Source organism: Cyprinodon tularosa, unplaced genomic scaffold, assembly GCF_016077235.1.
Source record: "Cyprinodon tularosa strain WSP-4 unplaced genomic scaffold, ASM1607723v1 ctg164, whole genome shotgun sequence".
Lineage (NCBI taxonomy): Eukaryota > Metazoa > Chordata > Actinopteri > Cyprinodontiformes > Cyprinodontidae > Cyprinodon > Cyprinodon tularosa.
The window spans coordinates 137,152-148,832 of NW_024038475.1; the positions used below are offsets into that span (position 1 = coordinate 137,152).

General features: G+C 40.8%; 1 protein-coding gene across 2 annotated transcripts in view; it reads right to left on the bottom strand.

The window, feature by feature from the left end:
• Positions 1–732, bottom strand: part of LOC119780656 (phosphodiesterase 4D interacting protein) — a 109,504-nt gene extending 108,772 nt beyond the window's left edge. Inside the window, exon 1 of one of the 2 annotated variants that reach the window (XM_038280765.1) lies at positions 293–732. In XM_038280765.1, coding sequence (XP_038136693.1) covers positions 293–318 — 26 coding nt within the window. In that variant the 5' untranslated portion in view covers positions 319–732. The remainder of the gene's footprint in view (positions 1–292) is intronic. The other variant, XM_038280764.1, reaches the window with a different exon arrangement.
• Between the last annotated feature and the right edge of the window lie 10,949 nt (positions 733–11,681).

Here is an 11,681-nt window from a genome sequence, read left to right on the forward strand (position 1 = left end):
AGCCTTAAAATTAAAGTGAGATTATCCTGCTGTTGGTTATAAACTCAGAGTATGAAAACCTTTATATCAAGAATATTTCTTTAAAGTTGGGAGAATCAGATTGGCTGCCTGAGTCTGCTCCCTGTTTGCTGACCTAAAGGGGTAAAATGTCAGCGGCGAACAGGGATCAGGCAGCTGTTTGCTTTGGAGCGAACTGCTCCGAGCCGTGTTACATAACCTGGACCCTGGGTTCACTGCAGAGAAAATAATTCTAGATTTCAGGCTAAATAAGTTGTTGCAGAAGCATCCTTACCGTCCCCTGTAGAGGTATCCACTCATGTTTTAGCTGAACGCCCCCACAGGACTGCAGACCCTCCCCACTGATCCCAGCCCTCAGAGAGCAGCCGACCCTCTTCAAGAATCTCCTCAGGAGGACAGAAGTCTTCAGTCTCTCCTACTGATTCCTGCTAACATCCCATCTGCTTCGAATGGAACGGGACGGCGACTCCTGACCAGGACCAGGGTGACCACAGGCTCCCAGAGGAGCGAGCTGGGCGCCCAGGCAGAGGCTCCCTCTGACGTGGCAGGCAGAGCAGCAGGGAGAGGAGGTGGACGGCACCGGGGAGCAAAGGTACAGAGACTGCCTGGTTCAGCATGAAAGAGCGATCTGTTGGAGCACGCTGCCAGACAGCCGCCTCACTGGGAGAGTGTGTGTCAACATGTGCACAAACCACACTAACGTCTTTCCACCAAAACAGACACTGAAGAGACAGTCAAAGTATTTGCCTGTGGTTCATTTCTATGCAGGGTGGAGATCCCCCCACCACAGCATGCACCTATATGACTAACCCCCCACCCCCACCCCCAACAGGTGTGTAAGCGACCTGTCTGAGCAGGTAAACCCAGGAATGCCTCTAATCTCCTCTGAGCTGTTTCATGTTTTCTTTCGCTGCCAGTCATGCAGGAGGACAAAAACTCAAACACAGTTCATTGTCCTCATCCTGGACAAGCGGTCCAGAGCAGCTGTTCCTACTGGGTTCAAACCGTCAGGATCAAAGACTGCTCTGGATCAACGCTCATGGAAAATCTTCCTCAGAGCTTCCACAAACAGGAAGGCGTGGCTCCCCACATCTGAGCCGTGGGTTTACCTGGAAAACTGCTCACATAACAGAACCCTCAAAGCAAAGAACACATGATGCTGCATTTTATGCATGCATGACTCAGCGAATATACATCAAACCATGAGTGTTCACTGGGGAGCTGCAGCTGCTCCTCACTTTTCCTTTGTTTGCAGGAAACCGTTTTAGTTCGAGAAAGATCCCAGAACCTCCAGTAAACCAGACTGGGTCCAGATCTTTCCTCGGAAACTGATTGGATTCTCTATCAGGGTGGGATTTACACCAAGATCACCTCCATCGAGATCACAATGAACCCTATCAGCTCACAGGAAGAGAATCTAACAGAAACTCAGAACCAGAGCGACCCACGGGGGGGTCATCAGTTCTATATCCATCATTAGAGACATGGTCCAATAACTTGACCTGTTTGGTTCTTCATCATTTTATCCCACTTCCTGTTCAGCTTCTAGAAGAATGTAGATAATAAAAGGAAAAAACAAATTCTTTCTATATTTTTGAAGGGAATAGATAAGCTTTACCATTCGGGTGATTATTAACCAAAATGAACTTGAATTGTTCAGCTTTTTTTTTTATTCATTTGAAACTAAATATTAATGTTTTCTAACAAGTTGTAGGTTACAACAAAAAATGGTACATCTTCACACTAAACACATTAATAACTAAATAAACAATGTAAAATGTAAAGAATTAGATGTGTAAGTATAGTTTTGGACCAGGTAGGGATCTGTAGAGAAAAGATCACTGCTGGCACTGAAGTTAGCATCTGATTCAAAGTCTCCAGCTCAACGGTTCCATCATGGAGCTGCTTCATCCAGCCGCATATCCAAGCATATGCTAACTTAGGAACAGCAGGAGCTACTAGCTAGCGTTAAGCTAACCCGAAAACTGAAAAGAAATCTGTTAAAAATGTTCGTAATAAACCTCAGACAACAGGTTAACAATTCTCCTCTTACTCTGGGTCAGCTGAGAGTGATGCAGCAACATGGCGGCAGGTGGGCGGAGGCGGGAAGGTTACTGGAGCCATCGGTGCAGCGGCTTCACAGATGGTGGTCCAGTTTGGGGGGGCTAGAAATCCTTATTAAAGAGTCATACCCACTTATTTATGTTCTACCTATTTTAAATCCAAGTATTTTTATATAAAACGGTTTATATACCAGAATTTTATCTCATATATGTTTTATTGGAATTCAAGCACACACTATTCCTTAATAACAACTTTTAAGCTTGTATTAAACATCCATCCATGTGTAACCATACTCATTTTAGTATCGACCAGAGTGCAGGTGAATACAGGGGAGATGTAGATGATTTATCACTATAACAATATTAATATATTTATTAATATTAGGATTAATATTAGGTTTAACTGTTAGTTTAATATATCATCAAACTTCTGAAATGTAAATGTAAATTTTTTTCTTACATAATTACAATGCAAAACCTTTTTTACCTACAAAGCTGATAAACTACAATAGAGAAAAAATGAAATTAAAACTTAAATATTTTGTCGATTTTATAAATATAAAAAATAATATATCAAACTACCACAACTATTGGCTTTATAATAAAACAGCAGCAGTGCATAGAGTGAATCTGGAACTAAAGTATGGATCCAATACTGGTACCAGCTTGGTGTCGATAGTATAGATATTTTGGATCAATCTGCCTAAGGTGAGGTACACCCTGACCCAGCCAATCACAGAGCAACACACATACAGCAACCACGAACACACACACCCACACAGAGAGATGCATATCGTCCTAACAATCCTGTTATTAGACAGCAGGAGAACCCAGAGAGAACCCACACATGCACTGGGAGAACAAGCTAACCCCATTCACAAAGACCCAATGCAGCATTTGGAGGTTGCTGCAAAGCAGCAGTGCTACAAACGAATCCACCATCAGCACAGGATACTAAAAAATGTGTTTTTATCAAACTAATGTGATATTCAAATCCTAAAAATCCTGTTTACTTTAACTGTAGGTAGAAATTATTAAAATGAAGAGAAAAAGAGGCTTAAAAACATTTGTTTGTGCTTCACTAATCTATACATACTGATTCTGACCACTGCAAGCAACATCAGGCTCTGTAACAAAAACAATCCTCACCCCTAGGATCAAACTGACCTTTTAAAACTGTATGTTGCTAAATTTAAAGGCTGGTAGTCTTGTTTCATTTAAAAATATTGAAACTGCCCGAAAAACAAAACTTAGAAATTCAATATTTTCAGAATGCATCTGTGATTTATAATGCAACCTGAGAAACAGGAAACACTGTGGGAAGTGCTGTCAAGTTATTTTCAAAGAAATGACCTGAACTGTGCAGAAATCAATAGATAACTAAATGTTAAGGATGAATGTTCCTTCTGTGTTCCTCCTGGAGCTCCAGAGACACTCAGCAGCTGGAGCTGGATGAGAAGAAGTCAAACCTGTAAACACATTCCAGATTCAGCACCACATGTTCAGTCCGTATCGCACGGGCCGTATCCCCCGCCTGCCTCTGGAGCGACTCACATACCTGCTCCACATTCCTCACATGCAGCCGCCTCACTGAGGAATGACCAGTGGGACAGAAGGAGCTCAGTCTGCAGCTCTGACCAATCCAGCAGAAACATCAGGCGTCCCGTTCATGTGATCATCCATAAGAACAAGCCGTCATTCACAGCAAACTGCAGCTTTTGAGAACAGAGAGAAGAGAAGTTACTGAGCAGACATGATCTCTGAGGTCAGGCTGGTGTGGAGCCCCGAGGAACAGCTGAATCTTCATCCAGCATTATAGGTAAATATTCCCTCATTGTGAGGAGCATGAAGCGTTCATTGAACCTGAACAGAACCTGGATTCTACTGCATCTCTAAAACATCAGATCTGAACTTCCCAATGCAGAAAATGCTTCTGTTTATTCTTGGAGTTAAATGTTTCTATAATCACAAACATAGCTCCTCTACTGAAGATGGTGAAAAACCATCATGCTGCAGCATCATGGCTTTGACTTTGACTCTGCTGTGAAGTACGTCTGACCGAAATAAACCAGACGCCTGAGAGGATTTCTCTCCTTACTGAATGAAACTCTGGACACCGTTGTCTGTTCTGTAGATTTTATGCCTCAGCGCTAAAGAGCCTGTTGAATTAATTAGCATTTTCCCCTCCTGTGGTTAAAAGCCTAGTTTCTCCATCAGATTCTTTTTAATTAGGTTTTTCCTACTTTTTTGTTTGTCTGAACAACTGGGAGCCAAACTGATGCTTCACTCTGTTTAGGGTGAAGCAAAATGGAGCCATGAAACATTTATGTCCTGCTGGTTTTCCAACACGTGCTCTGATAAGGTGACTGTTCCTCCTGAAGTGACCCCTCTGGCTGAGGAGAGCTGAGGAAACCATGAAGGAGGAGCAGAATGAGGAGTAGGAGCCGCTCAAAGGAGAGCTACACCCTGTAATTATCCCAATCACACCTTCTCCTCTGCTGTCTTCTGTTATTGTTTTATCCTCTTCGCTTGTTGAACCCAGCTGCCACATGAGCAGCTCTGAAACACATGCTGAGCCCAAACATGCAGGTGTTTCAGTTTTACATAAATATTTAAAAGACGAAAAAAGTATGGAAATAAGATGACATTTCAAGACAAGGAAGTTTAATATCAGACTAAGATCATCTAATTTCAAATTAATGTGAGCAAAAATATTTTCTCTAACCACAAACGATCTATCAACCAGGTTGTTGGTTAAGTTTCAGTAAGTTAATCCAGGCCCTGTTCACATAGACCTGTACAATCAGAAAGAGACTTAAATAAAACCCTGTCTGACAATGTGAAGGAGGCCAAGAGGTCTAGGAAACAATTCCTCAAATCAGACCAGAAGAATTTCAACGAGCACTGATGTCTGATGTCAGACTTTCGGACACCACAGAACCAGAATTACAAGGACAGGGAAGAAACTTCCCAGTTGAGGCCGACCTGCAATATTACTCCAGGAGAGCATCAAAGTCTCATCCAGGAGGTTCCAGAAGAACAGAACATCTAAATCCCTGCAGGTCCTAGTGAAACCTCAGGTCAGAGGTCAAGAATAGGACAGAATGGGGAGAGATCCAAGGTCGGAACCTCTGCTGACCCGAAAGAACACAAAGGTCTAAACCAAAACATCTAGATGGTCTTCAGGACTTGTAGGAAAATATTCATTCTGGAAGATGTGAGCTCCGTTAGATCAGGCATGCCCAAAGTCAGTCTGCAGGTTTTAGAGGTTTCCCTGCTCCAGCACAGCTGATTTACATTTATTGCTGATTAACAGGCTTTCGCTGAACTGCAATCATCAGTTGTGCTAAAGAAGGGAAACATGTAAAACCTGCAGGACAGCGCCCCTAAAGGACCTGCCTTAGATCATAAAGCTAACAGCATTTCACAGGAGAACAGTCAAACATGGTGGTGGTGATATGATGATCTGGGGCTGCTTGGCCGCTTCTGGTTGTGGTCGACTTGCCGCTATTTGGAAAACCAATAATCCAGATTTCTTGCAGGTGGTTCTGAAGTGTCTGGACATCAGTTTGTGACCTTAATGTCTCTGCAGCAGAACAGTCAACCAAAACTTAGCTGCTAGTCCATCTCTGACTGTCACAAAAAGAGTGCTATACAACGGCCTAGTCAAAGTCTGGACGTCTACTTCACTTAGTTTTTATGATTGACTCTAAATGGGCTATTTTTGTTTCAAATCCTTCCAATGAGTCAGTATAAACACAGCACATTAACATTCAGCATTCATGCTTCTATTCTCCTGTAGAATAATCTCCCTGACCCTCATGTTCCAGATTTTAATCAGTACTCCTATGTCTCTCTGTATGTGATGACTAAATTATGCAGTACTTTTTAATGTAGGTTTCCTCGATGTAGGTTTCCATGATAGCAGCATTATTCAAGTAACCAAGAGAGAAACTGCAAAGTCAACATGAATATGACAACTTATTGAGATTGTTGGGAACAGTGATGGTTATAGAGTCTTACAGCTGTTTCACCTCATGAAGAACCGTCCTAACCACGCTCCACTACTCATCAACAGCTCAGCTGTAGAAGTGGCCAGCAGCATAAAAATTCCTGGGGATGCACATCACAGACACCCTCACCTGAACTGTAAACACCCCCTCACTGGTCAAAAGGGCACAAAAGCGCTTGTACTTCCTGCGGAGGATGAGGAGAGCCCACCTGCCCCCACCCATCCTCACCACCTTCTACAGAAGCACCATAGAGAGCGTTCTGATCAGCTGTCTCACTGTGTGGTGTGGAGGCTGCAGCGCCTCAGACTGGAAGAGGAGTGGTAGAACAGGGGAGAAGATCATCTGGGCTCCTCTTCCCTCCATAAATAACATTTCTTTCCAGTGCTGTGTGTCCTGAGCCCGTAACATCATCAGTGACCCCTCACACCCCCACCATAGACTCTTTTCCCTGCTGCCCTCTAGGAAGAGGCTTCAAAGCATCAGATGCAGGTCCAGCAGATTCTGCGACAGCTTCTTCTCCACTGCTATCAGACTGCTGAACTGTTGAGAAAACTCTAAATCACGTCACAGACTCTGCATCAAACTGATCACACCAAACCAAAAATACTGCACATTTGCATCATACATATTTAATGCCCTGAACTTCCATATCAATGCGTTTTTGCACCATGTTTTTTTCTCCCACACTGTTTACATTTGATCACTGCTGCACGTTAAGGAATGGAAATGTCATTAAAGCTGTACAAAATGAAATTTCATTTTATATACACTCAAATGACGATAAAAGTTGTCTAAGTCTAAATGTGATGATGGCTGCAGCTTTTCTTTAGAGGCATCAGATGTTAAATCGAGAAACAAAGAAGTGCTGATTAGACAGGGATCACAGCACAGCTTCACCTGCTCTCATGTGCTGACAGGACGTTAGTCAAGTTTGTCTAGTTTGAAACCCTTCAGTACTTTTTTTTTTTTATTCTGGTCAGAATGTAGGATAATAAAACTCATTGCATGTAATTACCCTGATCTCTCTTCCCCTGCAGTGAAGGGTTTGTGCAACCGTTTAATTCTCCTCCAGGAAACATCAAACTTCAGTAACCTTAAGCCCAATGACATCATTGTCAAAGTCTCCATCTTTAAAATGCATCTGAATTCAAATCCAGAAAGCTTGGTTCAGTGGGAGCATGTGGCCTGCATTACTGAGCTGCATGTGTTTTCACTCTCAGCAGCGCGGCAGTCTGATGCATGTATTATTAATAAGCGTCATGGAGACCCCCGTCCAAGGATCAGGTTACTAAAGAGCACTTTTTGCAAATAATCAATAACTCAGAGTGAAGTTTTGGTTCAGATTACATGAATCTAACCTCTGGTGTGTTTTTCAGACAGGAAAAGAAGGAAGAAATGCAGCAATATGAATAGATTTTATTGAAAGGAAAACTGCTGCATCTAAAAAAGTGAAATAGAGAGGTCTGCTTTAGTCCTTTTGCCTTTTGTTAAATGAAAACAGAACAAAAGATTAAAGGTTAAACATATGGAAGATGTTCATGTATTTGAATTGAAACAGTTACTGATAAAAATGAGTTTCATTCTTAAATATGTAGAGAAGAAAAACTATCAAAAAACGTGAAAATGAGTTAAAGCTTTGGCAACATATGGAATTGTTGCAGATAAAATGATGGACTGGTTCATGGTCCTGACAGTAACAAAAACCTCCTTCCAGCAGGGATGTTTGGTTCCACAGAAAAAGGTCCTAGTGGAACACACCAGATCTGCTCAGGGCCCTGCCCCTGCTGATGACATCACAATATGGCAACGCCACTCAGAAAAACTGCACTGCATCCCTTTCATAAGAATCCAATCTTCTCTGAGGTCTCTATTTATCATTACCTATAGAGTTGTGCTTGAAAGTTTACATAACCTTCCATTAAAGGCAGAAAAAAACAGATGCCAGGAAAATAAAGGGAAATTGACAAAAGAAATAACAAATTAAAAAATGAAAATCATGATATATATATTTATACTGTTCAGAGTTAGTTATGACCTGTTTGAGGTCACAATTAGGTCATAGAAATTCATGTGAATTGAATAGAATTCAATGAAAACCTCTTGCAAGAATTCTTTTTAAAACTGGAAATGACTTTTTTTTACATGATGTTTAAGAAGTCTGTTTTTATGTGATAACAATTAAAGCTGTAATATCTACAAAGGAAGTGTGTTTGAGTTTTAAATAAATTACAAGCGAAATCAACCGCAACGTTTCTGAATAACAGAAGTGTGAAGATGTGGCATGAGTGAAGTCTGAGGCAATCATTCCTACAGCTGCAGTCTTCCACACAGTCAAGGTAATAGAACGTATTTAAATGGTTAAAAGTTGTATTCATACGCAGAAGTAAGATTATTTTTGCACAAGCCTTCCCTTCTCCATCCTGCTTCTGTGGCATCATTGAGCCGGCCTGTCTTCCTAGGAGGGCCTACAGAAGCCTGCAGGTTCAAGATATTTTCATTATTGCTGCCCCTCTGACATCATCAGTCTGTTAGAGGCTGCAAGTTGGTCTTTGTTTTGCTAAACATAGAAGCAGATGAGATTAACAGATAAGGCTAATAATATGTGAATAACCGAACATTGTTTCTGCCTTTTACTGACTACTTAGCCTCTTAACATCCACTTCATTTTGGGTAATTCTCACCTATTTTGCATACCCAAATGGAAAAGCAAATAACTTAGGAACTATAAGCCCAAATTACATGTTTAATACATGCTTACATTGACCTGCTGCTATTGTTAATTGTGCTTTGGTGCTTGCTATGTCCATAAAATGAACTTGGGGTTGAATTGTAGAGAATCTAAGCTTTCCGATGTGTAATATGTCTTTGTTGGTAAACATTTTACCAGTATAATTTTCATGCATCTGATTAAAGAAAACTATAAAACATCACAAAATGAACAATAGTTGCACTCAAAGTGTGTTCCATTGTACTGAGGTCCAACCAGAACGGAAAGCTTTGTGGTTCTTCTCTGAATGCAGCAGAACATGCTCTGTAGTCCAAACAAATGGTGCTGTTTAAATAAAGCAACCTGAGGTTTTTGCTGGTTTCTCTGGGAACAAGAGAGTCAATAAGGAAAAGTGTTCTGCGTGTGCAGCCCAGACCACCAAACAGACACCTCCTTAAGATTCTGAATTCACAATTAGGAAATATCTAGCTCTGATTCAAATGCATAAATACAAACATAATCACCAAAAACCAGAGAACCAGTCAAAAATCTGAGCAATAAAACTGGCATCAAAACTCTAAAAATTACGAAATGGGTTAAATCTGCCCGGAAGGCAGGAGGTGAAGCAAGCAGAGAGGAACTGAGGTCAGAAAGAAGGTGGCAGGAAACCACAACAGAGCACCTACAGGAAACCTGTGGTTCAGTAAATCAACAGTGAATAAAAGAAATAAACAATCATTTTATGGCAATAAGGAAAGAAAACCCAAGATCAAAGTAAATGGAAAGCAAGATATAAATCAAGAAAACAAACAATAAACACCTAAACGCCCGGAACTCGCCCACCACAGAGTAATTCCCAATGCTGAGACCCAGTTTAGTGATACTGTGGGGCCAACTGAAAACCACAGCTCCCACATCAATAAGTCAATGCTGAACAGGAAGCAGCGAGATGCAGTCAGACAGGATGATAGGACAGCTGTGAGTCTCTGCTGCTGCTTGTTTGTCAATGCAAACAAAAATGATGTGCAGGAAACAGGGACTATTTATAGAGCATATGTCACACATTCCTCTTCCCCTCTCTATGAATCAGCTGCTGTTTTAACATCAATGCTGCAGAATTACCTTTCAGTTAACCCACGCGCCCCGTGCTGCATCATCAGTCCGTTTCCATCACCGCCAAAATCATCCATCCGTCTTCCTGATCCGGCTCCAGGGGTCTGGACCCGTCCCTAAGCATCACCTCCGTGTGGAGGCAGAGGGATGCTGCTGCTGCTCAGAATCCACCGCCGGTGCTCCGCTTTCAGCTCATTGGCTGGTTGACATGAAGGGGAACCCCCTCCTCCTCCTCCTCTTCTTTATCCTCTCCCTCCACGATGTAAAACAGGACAGAGCAGATTTTCATGCATGAGATGAGCAGCCTGCCTCCCAGTGGTACCCTGCACCCACATATCAGAGGAAAGACCTACGGGTTTTTGCTCAAAACAAAATAAATAAATAAATAAATAGGACTGAAGAGAAAGCAGAGTGGATGTTGTTGGCTCAGTTCTGATCCGTCTGACCTTAGTCTGCAATCCCACTATGGTCCACTACTGATGAAGCCCGGAGGAGCTGTCCCCATGACATCAGCCTACTTTTTAGCACAAAAATGGCTGGATATTAAGGATGCAACAATATGAGTATTTGTCTGATACAGATATTTGCAACAAGGCAGGCTGAGTTCATGCAAAAAGAAAATTTTTTTAAACAATATCCAGTATGGTTTCAGAACAAATCATTCGACTGCACTGATAACAATGGAATTAACAAAAAAAAAAAAAATGCAAAAGAAACTGATAATAATTATTATTTTGTAAGTATTTCATAGGTTAATGAAACTAATAACATTTGATCTAATGAATCATTTCAGGTTACTTTGAAAACTCAAAAAATATGGAATTAGAGGGATCCAGTATTGATAACTGATCTGATAATATGTTTATATAAATTATGCAAAATCAGATCTGTGTGACAGAGAATGGGGGTAAATACATGGAACAATATTATTCATATTATCTATCAGATGTAATTCTTTTTTTTTCTCCTGTTTTTTTGGGATATTTTACTTTTTATTACAGGTCAACAGTCCCAAACTATCAGTCATTGTTCAGGAAAGTATAAAGACTTATTTAACCCCATATAACCTAAGCATGGCTTAAAAACTTGGTCCATGTGAAGATATCAGCTACCAAAATATAAAGCAGACTGCTGAAGGTCCATTCTTAGGGTCATTGCTAGGTTATTCTAATTTTCTTGTTTACAAGTAGTGGTGAATGAGGTGTTGCCTTTGAACAAGTTTGCATGTTTTCCTTTATTTAACTGTAATGTTGTGAATCACAAGCATTCATCATAAGGAAGTTACCATCTGGACTTTGCTTAATTGCTTATAAGCAAACAAATCTCACAGTAAATATCTAAGACAAGCAAATAAAAAAGGCTCTGTTTGCCATTTTTCTGAAGGTGAAGTCATTTTTTAAACCCTAAGTGAACTTAAACAGTTTTTTCTGGTTTAATTTCTGGTTCATGTGCTATTTTATCCAGAGTAAATAGATATCTGGTTTCAGCTAAACACATTTTGCCCTGAATGTTCGATTTTAATATCGTCCCCGTCTGTAAAAATAACAGCTGAACTACATCATTAAAAGCTACTAATAAGTACGGTAAAGCTTTACATTTGATGACTGCATCTGAATCTGACTGGATCTGGATTGCAGAAAAAAATAAGAATAAAGAGAAAAAGTTTTGCTAATAGGACCAGGAGGCAAAAAAATTACAAAAGACATTTTGTAGTTCCGTATAAGGAATTCAATTCCTCTTAAATCAATCCATTCATTATCCATTAAT